This window comes from Lissotriton vulgaris, chromosome 8 (assembly GCF_964263255.1).
Source record: "Lissotriton vulgaris chromosome 8, aLisVul1.2, whole genome shotgun sequence".
Lineage (NCBI taxonomy): Eukaryota > Metazoa > Chordata > Amphibia > Caudata > Salamandridae > Lissotriton > Lissotriton vulgaris.
The window spans coordinates 1,225,579,870-1,225,606,510 of NC_141696.1; the positions used below are offsets into that span (position 1 = coordinate 1,225,579,870).

The 26,641-nt window shown below is 48.0% G+C and overlaps 1 protein-coding gene across 3 annotated transcripts in view; it reads right to left on the reverse strand.

Moving 5' to 3' along the window:
• PDS5B (PDS5 cohesin associated factor B) overlaps nt 1-26,641 on the reverse strand; it is a 772,490-nt gene that overhangs the window by 166,143 nt on the left and 579,706 nt on the right. For all 3 annotated transcript variants that reach the window (XM_086935125.1, XM_086935124.1, XM_086935126.1), the window contains exon 27: nt 10,926-11,058. In XM_086935125.1, coding sequence (XP_086791251.1) covers nt 10,926-11,058 — 133 coding nt within the window. The remainder of the gene's footprint in view (nt 1-10,925; nt 11,059-26,641) is intronic.

A 26,641-nucleotide genomic window follows, 5' to 3' on the forward strand; every position in this document is an offset into this window, starting at 1 on the left:
TTATTAGAGATCTCCTTGTGATACTATTATCAAGACTTTTAATAAGACAAATTAAACTATCTGAAAAAAGAAAACCGTACAAAATAAGTACCATAATATACAAGTTCTGCTCAGTTCCAGCTGTTGTTGATTTACACCCCCACCACCACCCCCCCAATCCACCCACACCCACCCAGCCACCCCACCCACACCCCCAACCCACCTTATGAGGCACAGGGACAGCCAGTCCCTGGGATCACCGAGTGCTTTCCCCCCCCCGCCTCCCATCTGACTCGAAGGAAAAAAGAAAGAAATTTAAAGCTAAACAAGAAATAAAAAGGCAAGCAGATTGACAGCCTAGCCCGACCTAACCCAGCCAGGACCAGCCTAAAAATTCTATATCAGCATAGAGTCATCGTAGTTAAATACACTCAAAATGAAACTATGTATAACTACACACGATAATGCTTATCTATACGCATTTAGCGACATATTTAACAAACAGTCATAAAGAAGCTAGGTATTCTTTGGCAACAATCTCAGACACAAAAAATCTTGTTTGTCCGTTTACAGTAACTTTCAGTTTGGCCGGATTCTGAAGGTTAACCGTGGCATCATTTTCTTGAAAACCAGAGAATAGCTGTCTAAGATGCCAGCGTTTAGACACTGTTGCCTGGCAAAAGTCGGGTCTCACAAAGAAACTACACCCTTTTGCAGAACGTTTTTTATCAGGTCTGGCTAGGTCAAAGACGGCTTCTCTGGCCAGAAAGTTATTAAACCTCCAAAATTCTAATGCAATCTGACATGTTCCCCTAGTGCCCACAGACTTTAGATCCCACTGCAAAGCCTACATGCACCAAGTAGTATGGTTGACTAGCAGGATGCAGGAGACCAGTAGGCCAAGAAACCTCAAAGCCATCCTCACTGAAAACCAGGACAGAGGTTGAAATGTTGGATCAAACCTTGAATGTCCTTAACTAGTTGATCCGAGGGATAGGCCCAGAAGCGCATCTTATCCAAGATGGCTCAGATAAAAAGGAGCATCTACAAATGAGTCAGATGTGAGTTCGGCAGATCGATCTTGAACCTCAGCGAAGTCAAGAGGGTCGCCATCGGTTGGGGGTGGTCTACGAGTGACTGTGATGAGCCTGTCCTAAATAGTCAATCATTGATGCAGGGGAAGACTGTTACCCCATTGTCTGAAGATGGGTAGCGACCACCACCATTACCTCTGAACCCTTAGGGGTACGGATGAGGACGAAATGGAGCACAGCGGAATTAAAATGCTTGTCGGTGACCTTGAACAGCAGGCAGTCTATGAGCCTGCAGGATGGAAATATGGAAACAGCCTACAGGTCCAACGCCACCCCATCCAGTCTCCGGGATCCAGGCCAGAAAGAAGATTGCAGCTGCATTTTGAATTTGTGTTTTTGCAGAAAGAGATTGAAGAGGGGAGGAGGGTCTGTCTAAGGTACGGAATGAGTTGGAGCCTCCTCACTTCTTCAGCAGAAGGAAATACTGGTAGTAACCAGTGCCAATCTCAGAGGCTAGGACCCTCTCTAAAGCTCTTTTCCACACAAAAAATCTAGACTTTTTGCAGTAGAATGGATAAATGTTTCTTTTTTAAAGTGGCTTTGATGAAGGTGGAAAAATCAAGCAGGACCAAAATTGATGGTAAGGAATAGCCATGTTGGATTATTTGCAGGACCCACCAGTCGGATAAAATAGCTTAACACCGATGTGGAAAATGCATGATCCTGTCACTCACAGGGTGTTCGGTGCTGATAAGTCCTAACTAAGGCAGCTAAGAGCTTGCTGCAAGATGGGTTGAGGACTGAGAGGTTCACTGTCCCTATAGGCCTGGGAATTACCTGCTGGATCAGTACCTCCACCCCATAAGGACTGGGGTACCCGTTGTTGAGGTGGAGTCCCTTGATGATGTCTGTAAACAAAACTCCTAGCGATGCCTTGAAAATTGTTGTGTATGCTGCCTTGCAGGTGTGGAAAGGGTGAGGGTGCAGTGGCTCTACTTTCTTTAAATCACTCAAAGGCAGACCTGGTCTTCTCGCCAAAGAGGTTAGACCCATCGAAAGACATATCCATGAGTGAAACCTGAATGCCCTCTCACCCCCTAACCCCCAGTGCCAGCACTGAGTACCATGCTAGTATTTATTGCTTTGACTCCGCATGCCCGATCAGATGACTTACTTGGCTACATACTGATTGGTCTGCATCAAATTAGAGTAGAATTTTTCTGAAACTACCGGTCAGATTTCATCAACAAGTTACTCCGCTTATCTGGTAGAGACTATCTAGCCACAGATTTACAACCTTAGAATATTCCTCCAGGTGTCAGACTGGATCCGAAAATTTGCAAGCAGTACTCTTTGGGCTCTGCATCGGCAACGCCGGAAGTGATGGTCTCGTGACAATATAGACACCAATCCAGTGCACTGACATCAGTACCTTTCGTGACAGAAGCACAGAGGAAAGACAGAATGCTGATGGACCAGTGTGCCGACACTAAGGACTGCCAAGATTTGCTCTAGAGAGAATTCCATCCACAGAGCGGGGAGGATGGGAGAGTTGGTTAGGAATACGCAGCTAGACAGAGTTTGATCTGATAGAGACTTCTAGCCACAGATTCCATACCTTAGAATGGATACACAAGCAATACCTCCCGAGAGGTGGGACTGCTAACAGATTTAGACCAGAAAATACTGGAGGACCAAATAAGCATGGTGCCCGCCATGGCGGACCCGACTGTCTAGGCAGTAGTGCTTGGTAAATATGTGCAGACACGCCAATGTTGCCACATGACGGATGTCTCTTCAAGCTCATGCAGTGGCGGCAGCCTTGGCTCTGGTAGAATGAGCATGCAAGTCCTCAAGAGGTGCTTCTTGGCTGGTGCCTAGCAGATTTTAATGCAGAGCCCAATCTATCTTCAGATGGTCTGCTTCTGCACAGCCTTCTCTTTCTTCACCCCAACGAACCCAATGAAGAGTTGATCATCCACCTAGAACGTTTTGGCATGAAAAAAGTAGAACGATAATGTTCTTTTTGGTTCCAGGCAGTGGAGTCTTTCTTCCTCTTTGGAAGGGTGAGGCGGAGGTATCACCACTTTCAGCAGGAAAAAAGCATGTGCTCACCCCAGTTTCTCAGCGGGAAAAAGTAGTGTAAGGAGGGTGCACAGAGTGCCTTCAGTTCACTGAACGTCCTCCTGCCATTGTAAAAGCCACTAGAAAAGCTATTTTAATGGTCAAAAGGAATAGAGGGCACCTGTGCATAGGTTCAAAGGGTGTGCACACCAGAAAGGTCAAGACCAGGTTTAGTCCCACTGGAGCATGATGAAGGGTTTTGGAGGCAACATATGCTGTAGTCCTTTTAGAAAAAGTGTCATAACAGGTGACCTCAACAGGGAGGGCTGATCCAGCTACTCGCATATGGCCGAAGGATACCCTTTAACTGTGACTAAAGCAAAGCCTAACCAGACTAACGAGAGAACAAAACATTTTTGGAAGCACACCAAGCCATAAGTCTTGGTTAAGGGGTGCCAGGATGCCAAAATGACCTCACATACTTCTGTAGGGAGAGAAAACCAAATTACACAAGCACCCTCTTAACAGTCCATTAATCTATGAACATGAATGTAGTTGTTTCCAAGGTTCTTGCACCAACATTATTCAATGATTCGATGTCAATTCAAAAATATGGATCCAAAACCAAATCTTGTGCTTCAAGTTCTTTATTATTCAAATAGGTTAAAAAATTCCCAGCTTTACACTGCCGACACGTGTTTCGCCCTCTCCAGGGCTTTTTCAAGGCTGGAAACATAAAAGTTGCAATAAGTATATCTCATAAAATATAAACACTAAATATATACAGTGTCCCTAGATATATACACTTGGTCTATTTACATGGTCTCATACATATAATCCCATATATATACATTCATATTAACATCCCTAGAAAACCACTAAAAACAGGGACATTAACATGTTGCCTGTGGGCTGATCACAAAGAAATAGGGAAGTGTCATATATTGCCTGTAAAGACATCACAAACACATCAGGACAGGCTAGAAAAATCCCTATAGTTTAGAACTAAAAGGCTGTATTCCCATAATACTGCATGTGTAGATTTGGTATATTAGAGGCTTCTTAGCTCCAGTATTTTGAAGGTGTCTAATATCTGAGCAGTATCAGGATTTTATTAATTTCTCACTTTTCACTTAACCATGTTCAAGATATGATAACACATTATTTCGCAAAACATGTTCGGATTTGGATACATAAGATGCAACTGTAATGGGACAAAGACCTACCTATCTTGTTCTGGTCTTATGCTGCTCTGGTCTCGTGCTGCCCTAGACTCGTGCTGCTCAAGATGTTTCAAATATAAGCGAGACTGTAGCCTGATTTAAGGAGACTACCCCCGCTGTGACCAAGACATCCAATAGGTAGGGGTAGTCTCCTTAAATCAGGCTACAGTCTCGCTTATATTTGAAACATCTTGATCCTAATAGCTGTATAACATATGCTGTACTCCATTTAGGTTTCGCATAAAACGCTTCATACCCATGTCTTTTTGAACTATAAACCTCTCCAATTCCAGAGCAGCACGAGACCAGAGCAGCATAAGACCAGAACAAGATAGGTAGGTCTTTGTCCCATTACAGTTGCATCTTATGTATCCAAATCCGAACATGTTTTGCGAAATAATGTGTTATCATATCTTGAACATGGTTAAGTGAAAAGTGAGAAATTAATAAAATCCTGATACTGCTCAGATATTAGACACCTTCAAAATACTGGAGCTAAGAAGCCTCTAATATACCAAATCTACACATGCAGTATTATGGGAATACAGCCTTTTAGTTCTAAACTATAGGGATTTTTCTAGCCTGTCCTGATGTGTTTGTGATGTCTTTACAGGCAATATATGACACTTCCCTATTTCTTTGTGATCAGCCCACAGGCAACATGTTAATGTCCCTGTTTTTAGTGGTTTTCTAGGGATGTTAATATGAATGTTTATATATGGGATTATATGTATGAGACCATGTAAATAGACCAAGTGTATATATCTAGGGACACTGTATATATTTAGTGTTTATATTTTATGAGATATACTTATTGCAACTTTTATGTTTCCAGCCTTGAAAAAGCCCTGGAGAGGGCGAAACACGTGTCGGCAGTGTAAAGCTGGGAATTTTTTAACCTATTTGAATAATAAAGAACTTGAAGCACAAGATTTGGTTTTGGATCCATATTTTTGAATTGACATCGAATCATTGAATAATGTTGGTGCAAGAACCTTGGAAACAACTACATTCATGTTTATAGATTAATGGACTGTTAAGAGGGTGCTTGTGTAATTTGGTTTTCTCTCTTGATTTGTGGTATTTGCATTCAGTTGCATTGCTCTAACACCCCTGGTGGTGGGTGTCTTATCAAGTTCCCAGTGCACCTCTATTTTTTGATACCTCACGCATTACGTACCCGGGGAGAATAACGAATAACAGTAGGTGCGGACGTTTTCTCTGATGAGAAACACTACCGCCATTTTGTTTGTATATACTTCTGTAGGGAGGTCAGAAACTGTCAACTGCTGCCATTCAATTTCCGTGAATGAAGGCGAAGCGTACGCAGGTTCAGGTGCAGGACTCTGCCCTGCTGCTTTGACAGTAGATCCTACCGGAGGGGCAGCCCGATCGGAGGATCGATACTCAGACGATCGGAATACTATAGGCTCCATACCCAACCCAGAGCCACAAAAATTACTTGGTCCTGGCGGTCCTAATCTTCTTGAGAAGCAGGAGTGGTATTGACAGAAATGCGTACAGGAGGCCCAGCGCAACTGGAGATCAACAACCTCTCCGAGCGAGGCCCCTTGGAAACTTCAGAGCACAGAAGTGCTGACACAGCGTTCTTGGCAGTGGCGAACAGATCTAACCAATCCTCCAATCACTAATGCAGACGTCATTCGTGATCTGCTAGGCATTGACGGCTGAATTCGCCTGCTCTGGTGATCAGATAACCCGTCAGATGTTGAACCACCTAGAATATGTCCCAACGTTCCAGCCAAGTCTAGAAACACTGGGTCTCATGACACAGGGTCAATGACTTTCACTTCTCTCTGTTTGTTGCAATACCACATGGTGGTGGTGTCGGTCAACACCTGAACCAGCCTTCCCTTGATGGTGGTAGAAGGGTTTTAAATGTCAGACAAATCACTTTCAACTCCTTTAGGTTGCTCTGGAGCCAAAACTCATCTGCCACTATTAGCTCTGGGCGAGAAAGGTAGAGGGGTCTGCCACTGACCTAACCTCAGTTTGTCAGTCAGTACTGCAGATCATTTTCAGGTCCCTCTGGCAGCTAGACTAGGTAAGAGAAATTCGCCTGATGCTACACCAACTTGGACTTCAGGTCCCATTACCGAGCCCAGATATGCTATGGGGAACATGTTAACAGCCAGATGCAGGAGGCCATGAGGTCCAGTCTCACCCAATTCAATAATAGAGGCTGAAACATGGTTATCTTAGAATGAATATCCTGAACTCACCACTCCAGGGGACAGGCCCTAAACTGCACAGTGGCCAAAATGGCACAGATGAAAGAGTGCCTGAGAGTCAGGTGTGACTTCGGCACCTCGATCGTGAACCCCAGCTAATGCAGGATGTCCACCGTAGTCTAGGGGTGGGAGGCAACTGCCTATGGCGAGCCTGCCTTCAACAGCCAGTCACTCAGGTAAGGAAAGACTGGAACCCTGACCTCTACAGATGTGCTGCAATCACTGCGATCACTTTGGGGGACACACAGGAGCACTGGTAATGGCAAAAGGGAGCACAGAAAATGCTTGCAGCCCACTGTGAATTTGAGGTAACGTGTGGGCACGTAGAAAGGGAATGTGGAAATAGGTGTTCTACAAGTTCAGCGCTACTATGCAGTCTCCAGAATCCAGGGCAGACAGAACCTAAGCTAACATGAGCATCCTGCTTTTCTCTTTCTTCAGGAAGAATGCGCTGGTCTGAATTAGGGTGGAGGACTCTGGTCTTTTAGGACAACAGAAAATAGTGGGAATAGCAAGTACAGCATACTTCTGATGTGGGCACCCTCTGAACGACTCTTTGCGACAAGAGCATGTACTTCCGGACAAGAGGATGTACTTCCGGACAAAGCAGGGAGATGGTGCCCTCATATCAACTGGTTTGCAGATGGTGGCATGGGTGGCGGGGTTTCTAAGAAAGGGATGAAAAAACCCTGCTGAACAATCTGAATTACCCATTTGTTTGCAGTTATGGACTGCCAGTGGGGCAGGTGACGTTGGTTTCTGCCACCCACTGGGTGCCTATGATGAAGAGGGCAAATTAAATGGGGTTTTGATGCTGCTGCTGGAGAGGAGGGGCTGAGTAGACCTCTGGCTGTATGTCCCACGAGGCTTGTGGGAGCTGCGTCCATGGACACAGGATTGGGGAGCCTGTGGGCCTTGGTGGCTGGGAGAATATGCACATGTCCGGCCCTACTTTAGCCAGAAATGGGGCGAAAGGAAGAATGGGGCTGACATGGGGCCATGGAGAGACCCAGCGAAAAGGTAGAAGTCCAAGAGGAATGCGGTGTTCACCAAATGCAGTGCAAGGCTGGCCGAAGGGAATGTTGTCCTGCCATAGGTATCCAGCCTCTTGGATTCCATATCCGGGAGTGTGGTAAGGAACGTGCCACGATTAACTTTGGAGCAGGAGGCCTGGACAATCAGACTCTCTGGGGTGGGGTACTGAGTCCTCAGGAGTGGGGCCCAGGAGTAATTGTCCTGTCCACAGGAGCTCTTGTGCAGGGCTTTGCCCGTGCCTCGAGAAGGACATCTGTGAAGGTTTGTTTAAAAAGGAGGAGAGGTTCTGTAGGGACGACTCCCTGCTGAGGGACCTCTGTCAAGTCGTTCGTCTTGACTGCCACAGAGCACAATGCAGGGTCCAAGACCTAAGTCAGTCTCCTCCCCTCCATGGCTAAGGAAGGCCATTCCTCGTTTGCCACACTAGGAGGAGAGACTAGGCTAGTGTCTGGGGAGGTGTCCTGACCACTGTCATCCACTAGATCCTCAAACACGTTTTCCCCTGGCTCTTCTAAGAGGTTCTGATAATCCTAGAATCCTCCACAATCATACTCCTCACAGAGCCTGTCAAAAAACGGAGGCGCCAGAGTCAACATATCCGTATCGGGTCCTATGATGGCATTGGCGGCGCCGGGAACAATGTCACAGGAAGGTTGCGGTCTTATAACCAGAGCCAGTCTGGATCCAGCATTGAAACCAGGGGGGGCTGACTAGTGCAGAGGGCGGACCCGCAGGCGGAAATCTAGTGGAGGCACCTCCTGAACCCATGGTGCCTTAATGTGCTCCAGAGAGTTCAACTGCCCACAAATTAGGTGCATGACCTCATAAAATTGACGTAGTTGGGCAGTATTGGCTCCGACTCCGGGAACTTGAGGAAACGCGGTGACTGAATAAGAGGCAGGCTCTGCAGTGGACACATTGGAACAGGACCTATTCTGGTGACTTTCCAGTGCCTCTTTTGATGACTCTGACTGTCGTGGTGATGTTGAAGAATACTTTGACTTCTTTGATTTCTTGTGGGATATACCCGACAACTTTAAACACAATAAAAAGCACCTGGAACGGCTTTGCAAACAGACTCAGGACCTCAGGATGTTCCACATGATCGGGACCTGGAGAATTCATGGTATCAACCTGGTGCTTCAGGGACTCATTCGATCCAGAGTAGGACAGAACAACAGGGTCAATTTCCTCCCCTGGCGTGGATGAGGTAGGAACTGGCAAGGACTGTGGTGCCGGGCATGGAGTTGGCTCTAAAGCCAGAGCTGATCCAGAAATAAGTTAGGGTGGCACAGCCAGCACAGAGGAAGGACATGCTGGCAGTAACTGGTCTTGAAAGGGGCACCTTGGGATCCTTCCAACGTCTCAGAGGTAAAGTGTGACTACACTACAGTTTGATCATTAAATACGAACGTGATAACTGCCACAGGTTTTCAGTTTCTACTACACCAACTAAATACTTCAATGTCCCAATATACGAATTCCAATTTCGTCATTTGGTGTCTTTACTTTCAGCGCAACATCAACCATCATTACTTAAAACGACTCCTATTTCACAAAGGGTTTTGCATCCTAACTGGTAAGGACTGGAATTAGAATGATAAGTTGTTATGTTAAAATGTTTCTAAAGCGCTCGAATACCCATGGGTGTCTTGGCGCTGGTTGGATGGCAGTGAAGGTGAGGGTAATGGGGGACTAGAGGTTAAAAAGCCAGAGAAGCATGTTGGGAAGGCTTCACTTTTTTCACATCCGATACTCCTTCCACATTCTCTTTTGGTACAGGGTTCAAACGTTTGAAAGGCAACCAAGCTTGTAGAAGCTTCTTTCCAGGGGTAGACTTCTTTTCCTTGGATAGCCCAACTCCCGGACTCCTCCGGGGGCCCCCAACCATGACTGCCGGTTACTCGGAGGTGGGCATAACACTTCCTGCAGAGTTCCATTGTCTCTGTTGCTCGGTTGCCCTGGGGTACCCCCTCTATGTCTACTTCCCGATACCCCTCAGTCCTCCTGGTGATTCTCCTCAGCTGCCATCGTATTTGGTGGGATAAGAACACCAGGTGGGATGAGATTGAAAGTGAGGATTCACATCATACCAAAATGAACTACAATTTCAGAAAAAATATCAAATGTTTCATGAATAATAATCCTAAGCATCGTTATTTGATTAAAAAAAAATAAGCAATTGGTGGACAAATTCAGAAACTTGTGTAATCTCCAGTGAGTTAGACAATAAAAAAACACTAACCTGTTGAGGGCTCACTGGAGAACTGAAGAGATTGCTACTAGTCTGAGAAACTGTGAGCTCTTCTACTGTGCACGATTTGAACCTGGCTCTCTAACCTGCCAATTCACTACTTCATTGTTAATTTCCTGTGCATATCATTCCATATTCATTATATTCACTTGACATTACACCTAATCTGCCCAGCATACTTGATCTCATTCATCTGACTTTAAATCTATTGTACATTTACTCTTACCTTTAATGAAATCGAGACTTTAGCAATCCCTATACAAACCTTACATGTTTCGCCATCAGTATCTAGACATTTCACTTGGCTCAAATGTAACTATGAGTACCCTTAAAGCCATCCAAACAGTCAGAATGATCTCTCCCATCCTGACCTCTATATAATTGACTGGATCACCAGTACAAGGCAACACAGCACTCCTTAGAACCAAAGCGAGCTATGTTGACAAACGAGAAAACTATCACTTACCTTTAACAGGAGTATTCAATTTCTAGCTTTGATCCACAAATCGTGCATACAATTTCACCACTAAGTGGGTTGACTCAGAAATATCCTCTTGAATCAATGTTTCAAATCTGAGGGTGCCAGCCACATGTAAACCCAATAATAAAGGCATGGTTGCTCTTTTAGCTAAGTAACATGAGTGCCCACCAATAACATAACAGGGGAGAGTTGAAACTAGAGTAGAGGCCTCATTTAGGGCTCTGAGGGGACAAGAAATAACTCCAATGTCTGGGGAAAAAACACTAGATACATAAAATAATCTCTTCTACCATGAGTATATTATGTAGAGAACCTTTAGCAAGAATCTACATTTTAAACCTAGTATGGTGCCGAGGTGAAAGGTAATGCCTCTCACTATCAGGGTAGAAAAAGCTGGTTGGCCTTTTCCTGAAGTTGGTTAGGAAAGGTCAAAAGGTGTTTTTCGAGGAATTACTACCTTCCAATGGGGGAAGGACTAGTCCCTGGTTGGTGTAATGTCAAAATCTATTGAAAAACTGTTCATGCAATAAAGCAACATTACCTTAGTGCAAAACATTTAATGTTATTAGTACTCAAAACATTAGTCCAGAAGAAAATACTTACTTCATTCATTTTAGGGTCATCAGGTGCTTGAGCATCTTTTGTTTGCTTAATATTTTCCACCATTTTTCTAACAAAGGCATGGCTATTGTTTTCATTTTTAGCCATCAAGATTTCCAATATGAACCACAGACACCTGAAAAACAAATGAACTCCTTGTTTGCAATTGGGTAATAATAGATAAAATAATATCAACCACTTATCATAATGCAATCAATTGCCCAAACATTTATATTTATAATGCAAAGACATGCATTCACGTGATGCAGCATCTGTGCTCACTGCTCTTAAGCATCTATTCATGCGATTTGATCCATTACAACCAAGATTCTACAGGGACAGCTTCAAAGCTACACAGATTATGTGTGGTAAGACATCACCTGTCCATTCATGGCATTCACCCCTCATACATGTAGGCTTCATTTAGCACTTAATTTTAATCAGTAGTAGCACAAATGTAAGCGAGTCAGATGTGCTCAGTTAGAACAGGGGCTCCTATTCTTGTGCCAAGCATCCTCTAGTCTCAATCTGTCTTAAAAACCTAGTAGATTAAACAGGACAGCACAGACTGAAATGGAGTAAAAACAAGATTATTTTGAGTACCACCTACACAAGTGTAACTGTCTGCCTTAGAATTGGCTGTTTAGTAGTCCTTTAAATAGGTTGAAGGCGGGCCAATATCTAAGGGAAGTACTCCTCTTTAAGGTCTCTAGAAAGTAAGTAAACCTTACACACCTTGGGAGTGTAGCCAGAAAACACCTGCATTGTAGATGAAACTTTTTTCATCTGCATCTGACAAGCTCCTGGCTTCTGATTTGGCTATTTGCCTGAGGTGGGTATGTTTTTGGATAGCCAGAAACTTAGGGTATTGTTCCTGAGGGCCTTGTAGGTTATGAAGCGCTGGATAGGAAGCTTTGACCTGATGTGGTCACATTTCTTAAGACCTTGATGAAGGTGCCAAAGTGTGTATGGTGCTGTTGACTGGTGCTACAGTGGTACCATGAAGGCCAATCAGCAATGTTGTACCCATCAAAGTGTGAAAGGAGGAGGCCTTGCACCTTTCCTATGAAATCAGTTTCCAGGGGAAGTGTTTCACTTTTATTTCCGAGAGGGAGAAGAGTTACCAAGAAGTCCTGGATTTCCTGGTGATGTATTCTTTGAAAATCAGAACCTAACAGTTAGAGCTGTAGAACTCGAAGCTGGGGTCTTGGGTTTGAGTCCAGACAGGAACGCTTATCCTGTGATTCTGGGCAAATCACCTAAACTCCTCGTGCCTAACAAAAATGATTGCGCCCATCTGTAATGTAACTTAAGCTCATGTAAAGTGCCCTGATACCTTTTGATCGAGTTCCATCTATATATAAAAAAAAAACTAAAAAAAAATCCTGTGTTGAAGGCGACTTCAAGTAATTCTGCATTCATTGACACAACTGACAGGTAAAGGCATCTAAGTTAATGTTGGATAGCCTAGCTTGAATCTTTGGCTATTAAGAGTTGTTGGCAAACAGAAGCAAGTGTGTCTTGTTGGGTTAAGAATTCAGGAGTATCCAACATCCAGGTCTGAATTGACTTAAGGAAGGTTTTATGTCACTGAAAGCTGTTAGAAGAGGAGATGAACAAGTTATTACTTGTATAACAATACGTCTGTAAGAGACATTAGAATATCCCCAGGCGTCAGACTGGATCCGAAAAGTTTTTCATCAGCAGTACCCCTGCGCGTCGGTAGGTGGGGTCGTGTGGCTCTGCGTCCGTTACTGGCGTCGTAAGCGCCGAGATGACGTAACGGAGACTACTTAGGCGCCACCCATACGTGCTGACGTCAGTTCTGTACACGACTTTCCGCGCCAGGAACGCAGAGCCATGCAAGAAACTGACCACTGGTGCAATTAAACTAAGGCCCTGAAAGGGATGACCTTAACTCTAGAAATCAGTTCGCAGAACGAGGTTGATGGGTGGGGCGGTAAGGAAGCTATCACTAACTAATGTCTCTTACAGATATATCGTTACACAAGTAGTAACCCCGGTTTAGGGTCTGCGAATAAGATTACACCAGAAAGTCACGGAGAACAGAACGTCCAAAGAAGCCGTCTCTCCGGACTTGACTGTCAAGGCAGTTATGCTTGGTAAATGTGTGCAGCGATGCCACGTAGCTGCCTGACAAATGTCATGCAAGCGAAAGCCAAGTCCCAAGGCAGTAGTGGCTGTGTTGCCCTGGTAAAATGGGCACGCAGCCCCACAGGAGGCTCCCTCTTACCCAACAACTAACAGACTTTGATGTGGAGAACGACCCACAGAGAGATTGTCTGTTTGTGCACGGCCCAACCTTTTTTGGCTCCCACGTAGCCAACAAAGAGCTGGCCATCCACCCGGAACTGTTCTGTGCGCTTCAGATAGAATGAGAGCGCACGTTTTGGGGCCAGACAGTGGAGCCTCTCTTCCTCTTTTGAAGGATGCCGAGGCGGAAAGAAGGTGGGCAAAGAGATGGTCTGCCCGATGTGGAAAGACGTGACAACCTTTGGCAAGAAAGAAGGACGGGTCCTTAAAACCACCTTGTCCGGATGAACAGAAAGGAAAGGAGGTTTGGAAGAAAGAGCCTGGAGCTCATTCCCTCTTCTGGCAGAGGTGATAGCTACCAGGAAAGCAGTCCTGAGAGTAAGAAGATGCAAAGGACAGTTATGATGGGGCTCGAAGGGAGCGCACATCAGATATGTCAAGACAAGGTTTAAGTCCCATTGAAGCATGATGAACGGCACGGGAGGAAATGTGTGCATAATGCCTTTCAGAAAATGGTTAACAACCGGGGACTTAAAAAGAGAAGGCTGATCTGAAAGCCGTAGAGAGGCGGAGATAGCGGAAAGATAACCTTTGATAGTGCCCAGAGCAGAGGCCTGCTGGGCCAAAGATAGAAGGAATAGAAGGACTTCGGAAAGAGGGGCAGAAAGGAGATCCACAGACTTTGCTGTGCACCATGCCACAAACTTGTTCCAACTGCAGGCGTATACCGTTTTAGTGGAGGGACGCGTGGCTGCCAGAATGACATCACAGACTTCGGGAGGAAGATTGAAAGCTGTCAACTGTCGCCGCTCAATTTCCACGCATGGAGGTGGAGGCTGGACAGGTTCAGGTGGAGGACCGTCCCCTGCTGCTGAGACAGAAGATCCTCCCGAAGAGGCAGTCGGATCGGGGGATCGATCGCCATGTTAAGTAGCTCGGGATACCAGTATCTTCGTGCCCAATCCGGAGCCACAAGAATGACATGGGCCCAGTCGCGCCGAATCTTCTTCAGCACTCTGGGCAGAAGTGGTATAGGCGGAAAGGCGTATAATAGACCGCAACTCCACTCGGGACGAAAAGCGTCGCCCAGCGAGAGCAGCCTTGGAAATTTTAAATGAGCAGAACTGATGACATTGCACGTTCTCTTCGGTGGAGAATAGATCTCACCAAGGCTCTCCCCACTGCTGAAGGAGCCCTTGGGCCACATCAGTTTAGACTCCATTCGTGATCCATCATGCACAGGCGGCTGAGTTTGTCCGTCCTGGCGTTCAGAGAACCTGCCAGGTGTTGAACCACCAAGGTAACGCCTTGATGTTCCAGCCATGTCAAGAGGCGCAGAGCCTCCTGACACAGGGTCCAGGACCCCACTACGCCCTGTTTGTTGCAATACCACATGGCGGTGGTGTTGTCCGTGAACACCTGCACCACACTTCCCCGGACAGAGGGAAGGAATGCTTTCAGTGCAAGTCGGATAGCCTGAAGCTCCAAAAGGTTGATATGGAGCCGGGACTCCGCCGGAGACCAGAGGCCTCTGATCTCCGCTTCTCCCAAGTGGCCTCCCCATCCCAGGAAGGACGCCTCCGTCACCACTGTGTGCTCCGGTTGGGGAAGGGAGAGGGATCTGCCATTGACCCAATCGCGATTCGTGAGCCACCAATGAAATTGTGGTACAGGGCCCTGCGAGATCGGACAGGTTGCCCTAATGCTGTGCCCACTGGGACTTCAGGTCCCACTGCAGAGCCCGCAAATGCCATCTGGCATGTGGCACTAGCAGGATGCCGGAGGCCATCAAGAGGCTGAAAGATCGGAATCATAGCCTGGATATCCTGGACTCGCTGCTCAGGAGGATAAACTCGAAACAGAGTTGAATCCAGAACCGATCCGATGAAGGGGAGCTTCTGAGAGGGACTCAGGTGTGACTTCGGCACATTGATGGAAAGCCCCAGCAAATGCAGGAGGTCGGCCGTAGTTTGGAGGTGGGTGACAACTGCTTGGGGCGAGCCCGCCTTCAACAACCAGTTGTCGAGGTAGGGGAAGACTGACACCCCTGACCTGCGCAGATGAGCTGCGACCACCGCCATCACTTTCGTGAACACCTGAGGGGCGCTGGTATAGGCCGAAGGGGAGCACGGCAAACTGAAAATGCTCCTGGCCTACTGTGAACCGCAGGTAACGCTGGTGGGCCGGCAGGACGGGGATGTAAAAATATGCGTCCTGCAAGTCCAACGCTACCAACTGTTTCCAGGGTCAAGGGCAGCCAAGACCTGAGCCAGAGTCAACATCTTGAAATTCTCCTTCCGGAGGAAGCGACCGACGTTCCCTGAGGTCCAAGATGGGGCGCAAGCCCCCCTAGTCCTTCTTGGGGACCAGAAAGTAGTAGGAATAGCAACCACATCCTACTTCGGGCCCAGGAATGCGCTCAAAGTGATCCCCTGACATGCAGTGGAACTGATGTGGCATGGCTGGGGGGTAGGCTCGAAGGGGATGGAGTAACCCCTCTGGACAAGTTGCAGCACCCACTTGTCGGAGGTGACAGAACGCCAGTGGGGGAGGTGATGACGAATCCTGCCGCCCACTGACGTGGGGTGCACCCCAAAACTCGGAAGGCTTTGACGCAGATGCTGCGGGAGCGGAGGTGGACTGACCAGCCAGCTGGCCCCCTGTGCCGCCAGAGTAGCCTCCACGCCCATGGCAACGCGGAGTTTGGTTCTGCACAGGCTTCTGACTGAACGAGCGGGCAGGGGGGCCCCTTCCGTGGCAACGAAAAGGAACAAAAGGTAGACGTGGCTGGGCGTGTGGTGGAGAGACCCAAGGACTTGGCCATAGTCCGAGAGTTCTTGAAACGCTACAGCGCACTGTCTGCTTTATCGCCAAACAGGAGAGTACTATCAAAAGGCATGTCTATGAGGGAACTCTGGACATCCCCCAAAAACACAGTGGACTGCAGCCAGGCATGGCGACATAGGGCCACTTTTTGTGGAGATCGCTCTCCCTAAAGAATCCGCTGTGTCCAGGCCACACCTAATGACTAACTTCGCAGCATCCTTTCCCTCCACTACCGCCTAGGAAAGTACAGCCTGAACCTCTTCCGGACACTGGGGTAGTGTCTGCGTCGCTGTGTGCCACACAGCGTGAGAGTAACGGCCCAAAAGGCATGCAGTGTTGACTAACCACAGCCCCAAGGTGGCAGAGGAAAATAGCCTCTTGCCAAACTGCTCCAGCTTTTTTGATTCCTTATACGGTGGAGCGGTAGGGAACGCACTCTGAAAAGTGGAGGCCTGAATGACCAGGCTCTCCGGAGTGGGATGATTTGTCAGAAAGGCAGGGTTACCAGGTGTCAGGTGATGACATCTGGCGACGTTCTTATCCACAGGGGCTCCTGTGGCTGGCTGCGACCACGTGCCCAGTAAGACGTCAGTGAGGGTCTCATTAAATGGCAGCAGGGGCTCCGACAAAGTGGACACCGTCTGGAGTACCTCAGTGAAGAGATTAGTCTTTAGGGCCACCGTAGGGAGATCAAGGTCAAGGACCTCAGCGGCCCGACAGAGCACCATCGTGTAAGAAGCGCCCTCCTCCATGGTAGGTGGAGGAGAGGCAAACCCCGGGTCAGAAGAGACATCAAGGCTGCCGGCCTCCTCTAACTTGTACGCCCAGTCCTGCTCAGTCACACTCACGAGCAAGAGGGTCCTCGGACCCCTCCCAATCGTCCTCCGCCGTATGTGGGACACACTGCAGGGGTAGGGACCGGGGAAGGAACAAACAGGGCCGGGAACTGCACCAGACGGGGCCGAACCGGCACAGTGTCCCAATGCGGATCCCAGGTAGGGACAACATTTTCTTGGAACCTGGGCAGAGGCGGAACAAATGGCATCCACTGCGGCGGCGGAGCAGAGGGTGGGGTTGGGGCTGGAGCAGACAGCGTGGAACCTTGTAGCGCTGTGGCTGCCCGACAGGATCCTGACACGGGAGGGACCGCGGGCCCAAGGGCGCGCCGGCGGGAGCCCGAGGCCTAAACAGGCGGTCCATGGCAGCAAGAAATTCTTCCACTTGTGCGGGAGTCGCCAACGGACACCGGTAAGGTGGGTAGGCTGCGGGACTCCCGGGCTCTGAAGGAGCCACAGGGGCAGAAACCCTGCCCCCCTCGGGGGACCGACAGGAGGACGTTGGAGAGCGACAACGCTTCTTCGACTTCTTTTTGTGTGGTCTCTTAACCGAATCTGAAGGTGTAGACTTGGGGCCCGAGGAGGAATGATGGTGGCCCCACGAGCGTTCTCTGGAGCAGCCCCTGGACTGTGATCAGTGCTGGGACGAGTGCTGGACCTCAAGCAGCTTCCAGCAGCACTCCCTCAAGACCTTCGCGCCAGGGCCAGACAGTCCATACAGGACTGGGAGTCGTGGCTGCTCTCCAGGAGAGACAGACTTTGTGGGGGTCCGTGACCGACATATTGTGACAGCAGGCCCCACAAGACTTAAAACCAGGCATTCCTCCGTACACCAGAGTAGACAACTTACAGGAGACAAAAGTCTCAAAAAGATAGTCAAAAAGTGACTAAGTTATGTGCTCTAACCGGATCTGCGCTTACTGGCGTGGAAAAATAAAGAACTGACGTCAGCGCGCATGGGCAGCGCCTAAGTAGTCTCCGTGACATCATCTTGGCACTTACGCCGCCAGTGACAGACGCGGAGACGCACAACGCCACCTACCGACACGCAGGGGTACTGCTGAACTTTCCGGATCCAGTCTGACGCCTGGGGATATTCTAAGGTAAGGAATCTATCACTAACGTGTCTCTTTCAGATTTTTAGGTACAGTCTAGTATTGTTCGCATATTGTCTAGTATTGTTCGCATATTAATAGATCTTGAAATTGTCTGAGTAAGGATCCAATAAGGCACCATGTAGAAAATTCAAGATGAGGTTAAAAAGGATTGATTCTTGGGGAACTCTGCAGGAGACAAAGTGTTCCTAGAATTATACATCCTTACCTGTACAAACTATTGCTGGTTGCCGAGGCAGGAACTGATCCACTGCAGGCCTGTGTCAGAGAGGACCAAGCATGTTTTAGAGGTGAGACTCCATTCATGATGGTCAACTGCTGTGGAGATGTTTAGCAGAAACATGAGGTATGGGTTACTGGTTTGGATGGTGTCTTTGAATACTTGAAAAGATCACTCCGTGCTGTAGCATGGTTTACATCAGACTCATCCCATAGAAGACTATTTCTTGTTGATCTGCTCTTTTCTTATGATGGAGATTGCTTTACTATGATTTTTCTTAAGAAGGATACTTGGGTGATACAAAAAAAACTGGAGAGATTGTGTAGGTTAATGGTTGGTTTCTCCAGCACAGGGAGGATCTGTCCCATCTTAATTGCATCTTGCAAGGTTCCTAAGCTGAGGGGAAATTTACAATGGTGAAGAGGGGTAGAGTCATTTCTTCAAGAGATTTGATGACTAGCAATAATAAAACAGAGTCTGCAAAAGAGGTCACCTAGAGGGAGTTCATAATATTGGTGGTTGTAGATGTCAACAGGAGGTGAAAGCTGTTCATTTAAGGGTTACCATTGTTACCTACATGGGATACGATTGTTGTTATTGGTGATTCTGCGAGTCTATTTATGCAGTGTTCACCAGCCTTAAAACGTAGTGTGTGGTGGTGTTCGTGGGGGGCTGAGAATAGAGAGGGGCAGAGCTTGGCCTCTGCGATCTTTGATTTACCTGGCTGCTCCTGCAAGTCATAAGTACTTGACTTCTTGACCCAATTTATTTAAAAAAAAATTAAATTACAGTCACAATGCTGTAGAGTCAATATACTTTGAAATGGGGTGCAACCACCAGTTGTATAGTCCCCATCCTGAGAGAGATCAACCACCAACCGCAGCAGAGCGTATTGACTTCAGGTACCATGCCTTTCTAACATCCCTGTAAGCAGCACCTGAGGAAATTCTTAATTGCAGAGGTGTTGGTGCTGCCACTCTCACCCAACTGTGGTAAACAGCCTCTACTGAGCTAGAGGTGTAGGCTCAAACCTTCCACCTACAGCAGGCGTGGAGGGTGGTTTTGGCCAAAAGAACCTGCAGGAGCCAGGAAGTCAGGTAGTGTCTGCCGAACTGTCGGCGGGGCAGAGGAGAGCCCAGTGTGTGCAGCTGGGAGTGAGGGGCAGGAAAGTTGCTACTGGAGGGAGGAGCTGTGACAGGAGTGCTCTCCCCTCCCTAACCTCGAGTGTGTGCACCGCGTGGGGACAAAGAGGTTGCAGGAAGTCAGGCATCTGGCCTGGTTGTGGGCGAGTCTCTAGCTGGGCACGTTGTGTCAACAGGAGCTGATGAAGAGGAGAAAGCCTTACTGTGGGTGGGGCTCCCATATGAAGAGGGGTAGCCCTCGTGTCGTCAGGGCCTGGTGTCGATGGAGCGTGTGGCAGGAAGTAACTGCAAACACAGGAATTCAGGCATCTAGCCTGGCTGTGGGCGAGATTCTTACTGGGCACGATGCGTCAGCAGGAGCTGACGTAGAGGCAGGGAGCCAGGCACCTGACTGTGGGCGGGGCTCCCATACGGAGAGGGAGAGCCCCGTGTGGTTCCGGCTGCAGTGGTGAGTTTTGGGGGTGCCCCTTTCCAGGGAGCAAGCCGCACTGTTGTTTCCCGGCCCGAGGGGCCATTGGACGTCATCCCTCGATGCTGTCCTAGCACCAACGTAATTCCCTCATCTGCCTACACCGCCACTGCTGGGCTGCATGGTCGCGGGCAGCCGCCTGCTGATTGGATGTTGGTGGGCATTTTCGCAGCTGCGGCGCGAGGTTGCGGGCAGTTGCCATCTTAGGTGCTCGTGGGAGACAGGAACATGGTGTGTGTGTGTGCTCAACCCCCATATTTGGTGTACAAAGATCCTGGGGCATTTGTACTCGGCAGCGGGGGTCCCCAACGGCATGGTATGCTTCGGGGGCACCCAATCGTTATGAGTGAAACATGTCTAGGGGCACCATGAATTCCACATTCCTTGGTGTAGACCGGCAGGTGGCCCAGAGCCAACATGGGGGAGTCAAAGAACTGTATATTCTTGAATATATGCAAGGGCGCTCTTGGTATGGTAAAGTGTTTTACCCAATTCTGCCTCACTCTACTTGCCACAGATTTATGCCTGGATGTGGGCTAATGCGCACCGTAAAGACGTAAAAAATTACAGGTGCTCATTGCTGATGATGTTGTGTATGTATAACCTACTATGATGCCGACGCCTAGGATGTACATGTTATGGGTACCAAAAGTGTTCACTTTGGTTCACTATTTATTATTTTATATATCTTTGTATTCAACCTTCTGTGTCAGTCAACTTTACATAGACACAGCAGAGTCAATAGAACAATTATGGAGACTTGAGAGTTACATAGTACTGCACTCCAATTGCAGTGAGACATGATAGTTAGTATGATTAGGGTGATGTTGGACAGTCTAGGGAAGGAAGGACAGGGGGATCACATATTCCCACGATACACATTCCATTTACCCCGTATAGCAATCCATTTCTGGGGGCACCCACGTGCAACAGACAGTTTTTTCCCTCACCATACACCAGTCCATATCCTCCTTCCAGGCTGCAAGCATTGGCGGTGTTGCTGTCCCCCACAGGCGTGCAATGTTCCTTTTGCCAACGTTTGACCCAAAGATGCCCATATTTTGTCCTTACTGTTTAGGTCTGTGGGTTACAACACGTTCAGGAGACACCGCATGGCTTCAGGCTTGATCACAATTGTCAATACCTCGCTCATACACATGTGTATCTTCCTCCAGTAGTTCTCAATCAACCCACAGTCCCATAGAATGTGTAGAAAGGAGCCCTCTAGGGCTGTCTCCTGCACAGCCAATCAGTAATCGTCCCCATTTGTACCAATCTGTGCCCAGAGATATATATTCTGTGAAGTATTTTTAGTTGAATGAGGCGCAACTAGGATGAAATCGCGACCTCCCGAGGGGAGGCCACCGCCTCCTGCCATTCTTTGTCATCCAGGTCTAGCCCGTCCCTCTCCCATCACTCTCGTAGAGGTACAAGAGGATCTGGAGTGTTTTTGATGAGTTTTTTATATGTAAGGAAGATTACTTTATCTGGCAGGTAGCCGTAAGCAGCATGTCCTCCAGTGGGGGGAATTCTGGGGGAGAGGACCCATCAGAAGGGTAGACTGATAAGCGTGTCAGACCTGCAGGTACCTGAAGTATTCTGTGTCAGCTAGTTGATGTGTTTGCTGGAGCGAGGCAAACGATACCACCCCGCCTGTCTCCCATAAATCTCCGATCCGTGACAACCCAATGAGATCCTACTAATCGAACCCTTTGGTGCCCCCCAGTGTGCCTAGTTGTTTGGCGTCTCACAGCGGAGTAGCCAGTGTGAGTTTTCGGTCCCAGCATAAACCACGGTTTACCTTGTGCCAGACCTGGACCGAGTGATAGGTTGGTCCTGTTAATTAATACCTGCGGGGTCTGGAGTATAGTGCTCTGCTGAAGTTCCTGCCAGGAGCAGCCATCTGTCCATCCTGTATCCAGGATCGTCACCGAGACGATAGGTACAGTGGTTCACCACTGACAAATGAGCCACCCAATAGTACTTCTTGATATCAGGGAGCCCTATACCTCTGTCATACCACCCCAATGCGAGTTTGTGAAGTGCTATTCGGGGTCTACCGTCCCACAGGAGGTCTCTCTGGAGGCCCTCTATGTCGGTGAAGAACCTTGTCAGTACTGGGTCTGGGGACTTCTTCAGGGCTTATAGAAGGCGCGGGAGGGACATCATTTTGAAGAGCGCAGTACTTTCGAGCCGTGACAGCGGAAGCGCCTTACAGGTCGCAACGTCTCGCCGCAATATTTCTAGGGGGGGGGGGGGGGGGGGGAAGATTGCACTCATACCGACGTTTGGCATCGGAGGTAATGAGGATGCCTAGATACTTGAATCCCTCTAGTGTTAATTGTATGGGGCAATACCGAGATGGTGAGGGAGGGTCTCTGTGTAGAACGTAGAGCAGTGACTTACTCCAGTTAATTTTATACCCAGAGTTTTTCCCAAAGCTAGTGAAAATGTCCAGGACAATAAGAAGTGATTTCTGGGGAGAGGCTAGGTATAGGAGAACGTCGTCAGCGTACAAGGAGATGCGGTCCTCCCACCCCTCTGTCCATTTGAGTCCCCTAATGGATAGGTCTCTACGTATCCAGGCCGCTAACCGTTCAAGGGATAGATTGCACTCATACCGACGTTTGGCATCGGAGGTAATGAGGATGCCTAGATACTTGAATCCCTCTAGTGTTAATTGTATGGGGCAATACCGAGATGGTGAGGGAGGGTCTCTGTGTAGAACGTAGAGCAGTGACTTACTCCAGTTAATTTTATACCCAGAGTTTTTCCCAAAGCTAGTGAAAATGTCCAGGACAATAAGAAGTGATTTCTGGGGAGAGGCTAGGTATAGGAGAACGTCGTCAGCGTACAAGGAGATGCGGTCCTCCCACCCCTCTGTCCATTTGAGTCCCCTAATGGATAGGTCTCTACGTATCCAGGCCGCTAACCGTTCAAGGGATAGGGCAAAGAGCAAGCGGGAGAGCTGACAGCCCTGCTGAGTCCCTCAGTTAAGGGTGAATGCAGCCAACATATTGTTATTAACTAGAACTTGTGCCAGTGGGTCCGAGTAGAGGAGTTTAACCGATCCAGTTAAGCTGGGGCCTAAGCCCAGTTTCTTGAGGACTGCGAATAAGTAAGGCCATTCGATAGTATCAAACGCCATAGTGGCGTCCAGTGACACCACAATCGCTTCTTCCCAGATTGTGGACAGTCTCACCAGTACACTATGCAATTGATGCAAATTTAGGGCTGTGTTTCGATGCAGCAGCAAGCCGGATTGGTCAGGGTGCACCAACTTACAAATAACCTGGTTTAGCTGGGTTCTTAATAGCTTAGCAAGGATTTTTGGTTTCGCATTTAAAAGGGAAATGGGCCTATAGGATGAGCATTCGTCTCTGGGTTTCCCTTCCTTGTGTATGGTGACTAAGGTTGCTATTCTTCGGTCACGTGAATGTTAGCCTCAATCTAAACTCGCCATGAACATGTTTTTAAGGTGGGGTGCAAGTTTGTCAGGCTTAAGCTTGTACAGCTCAATGGGTATTCCAATAGGACCCAGGGCTTTCCCTGGCCGGAGGGTCCTAATCGCCTGAGCTATTTCATCATTTGTTAGGGCACTGTCCAATGTTTGCCGTTCTTCGGCTGGATGGGTAGGCAAGGCGATATCCGCCAGGAGTGCTTTTGAGTCCTCCTCCGGTCAGAGCCGCACTGGTAGACCACTTTGTAGTGATCTGCGAATGCGTTGGCTATATCCTGGGGATCTGTTAGTACATGACCCGCGCGACTTGAGTTCAGTCTACCCATGCACTTAATTTGCCAGCTTTGTCTCCCTGGTCATATAGTCTGCCGTCCCTGTCTCTCGCTAAGGTTTTTCCATGTCTGTTGTGATGGCCTTGTACTCAGTTTTTTTCAGCAGTGAGTGGAGATGGCTATCCTGGGTCTCCCCTGCACCTGCTTCTTCCTCCAGGCGGAGGGGATCACTTCAAGGCGAACCATGTCTTTACATTTTTCTGTACGTGCACCGTCATTGGCCGACAGTGCTTGCACCCTGATTACTGTTTTGAATGCCTCCCAGAGAGTTGAGGGAGAGTCGACCGACCCCTCGTTTTCCTGGTAGTAGTGGTCAATGGCGCGTGTGATTTCAGTTTTAACTACTGGATTGCGTAGGTACCCTGCGTTGATAGGAGCTATACTACCCACTCTTTTGTCACTTATTGCCAAGAGCATCCATATCGGGAGTGATCAGATATCCCTCTTGCCATGTGTCATATTTCACGCACTGTCGCCATCTGAGACATGGGCACGAGCAAGTTGTCTATTCTGGAGAAGGTGCAATGTGCTCCCGAATAAAACGTGTATCGTCTGCCTTTCAGGGTGATACGTCCTCCAGAGATCCGTGAGGCCCACTGCTTCTAGGTGTGAGCCAGCTATCAGTGGTGCCAATGTCCTGGGGCGGAGAACGATTCAGCCAGCCCGAGACAACCGAATTGAAGTCACCACCCACTATCAATTGGCCCTCCAGGAGCGAGAGCATGAAAGTCCCTAGGAACTTTAAGGTCTGGCTCTGTAAGCCTAGTGGCACATAGACCGTTACCACTGTAAGAGTGCGCCCCTCCCATTGTCCCGAGACCACAGAGTAACGTCCCAGTTTGTCAGCCCAGGTGTGCTGTATGCTAAATGGGAAGGATTGTTTAAGGGGAATGCCAACCCCTTGTGATCGTGATGTGAAACTGGAGTGGGCAACGAGTTTGTACCCCCATGTGTTTAAAGCCTTACAGGTGTTTCTAACTAGGTGTGTCTCTTGTAGCAGCACTTCGTCTGGGGTGTTGTTTAATGTATTGGAGCATGATGCTCCGGTTTTACCTTGTTCTCAAGCCAGTTGACGTTCCAACTCAGGAGCGTAAGGCTCTTGTCCCAGTGCTTACTCATTTAAAGTAAGGCGGCATGTGCTAATCGTTTGCAGTATGTAACTCAGTCTTAGCAATCAGAGTTGTGTGTGTCATGACCATCCAGTCCCATCCCAACAACCCCCCTCCCTGGGTCCCAATGAAAAAGAAAAGCCAACCAGTAATCAGAAAACCTCATAAACTGTCCCCTCCCTCCCTGCTACCCTGCTGTGTAGGTTCAACTACCCACATCCCCAACCAGCAGAGCGCATGTCGCCCAATTAACTCGTCAACTGGTAAAGGGGCTGTTAGGTGGCACCACGTCAGGTCCCCCATGGCCCGACCTCAGCCCTCACTAGGAAAGTGGAATTATGATACGTTATCAGTCCTGCAGTGCCCACCCTGCTTAGTGGGTGCCATCCCCTTGTCAAAAATGATGCATTATACATTGCTGAATGTTGCAATGAGTCCCTGAGTCCGATTCCGGTGAGAGGAGTTCATTCTCCACTGGCCTCCAAGGTCGACTGGAGCATTTGATCTCGCCTACTGTGCGTTCCCTTCATCTAGCCAAGCTTGCACCTCCGACGTAGTTGTGAAGAAACATGATTTACCATCTGCTATAACTTTGAGCTTTGCTGGAAAAAACATCATATACTTGATGGCCTTGCCTCTGAGCACTAGTTTCACCCGGTCAAAGGAACGGCGCTCTTGCTGCACCTTAAGAGTGAAATCTGGGAAGAACCGGACACTGGTATTTTCATATCGGAGATCCACTTTGGTTCACTATTGATTATATTTTTTGTGTAATGTTCTGCAAATACAGAGTGCCCTTTGGTCAGTAGTTACTGGTTGTTTTCCCTACTTGTGTGTTCTAAGGATTCTAACAGTGGTCCGATTGGCCCCGTCATGTATATAATCCCCTGTAAAGTAACACCTAGTGCCAGGTGGCACCGTGTATATATGTGATTGCATTCTGATGTTTTAGGAGCAATACAAAGGCTATTTTTTATATAACCTTGTGTAGAGTTTCTTTTGTGGTGTGCCTAGAGTGTCGCTTCCCTATGAGTGTGCTGCGCAAACGCTTTACACATTGCCTCTGGGATAAGCCTGATTGCTCTGCCATGCTACCAAGGGGGTGAGCAGGGGTTATCTTTGGTGTGTAACTCCCTTGCCCCGACTAGAGAGGTGGTGTCTGCCTGGTTTAGGCGCCTGCCCTAGCCAACCAGAAATCCAATTTCTAACAGAAAGGAATTAAAAAATTAGGTTGGTCCGGCTGCTCCTTTCCCTAAAAGTTATATGGATCTGATGTTTTCAGTGATGGTCCACACATGCCAAGTGTAGGGGGGTGGGATCAGCCTGGCAGAAACTGTTAGACAAACATATTGACAACAATGGAATATCCCTACGAAAGCCATACATATGGCTGCACTAGAGAGAATGGTGTTAATTCTACCTTAACTTTTTTTTCTTCAGAAAGCGATGGGCAGAGAAGGTGGCAATGTTGTATATCCTTGTTGCAGTCCACCCCCTGCATTGGGCTAAACCAAAGGCAGAGATGAGTGTCTGAAAGCCAGTGATGTTGGGAAAGTGCTTCCTTTCCCTTTAATGCTTCTTGTTCTTTTACAAAGCAGGGTTTTGGGCAAATAGGGCAAGCTCTTGGCATAACTAAACCCTGGAGCAGGACTAGCACATACCCCTGTTGTGGTGAGGCTCTCTGCTAACTCTCCCTCTCAATTAAAAATATGAAACAGCACAAAAGCCAGGACTAACCGCATGGACAAAAGACAATTAAGGAAAGAGGTCTAACTGATAAATCTGAGATTGCAACAAATAACTCTTGCACAGGAGGAGCTGGGCTCAACTCCACAGTGCAGTTGTGAACAGTTACCGAAGCCAACAAGAGGATATTACACTCACAAGTGACCATGGAGTATGTCTGACTCGAGCATTGAGTCATATGCATTTACAG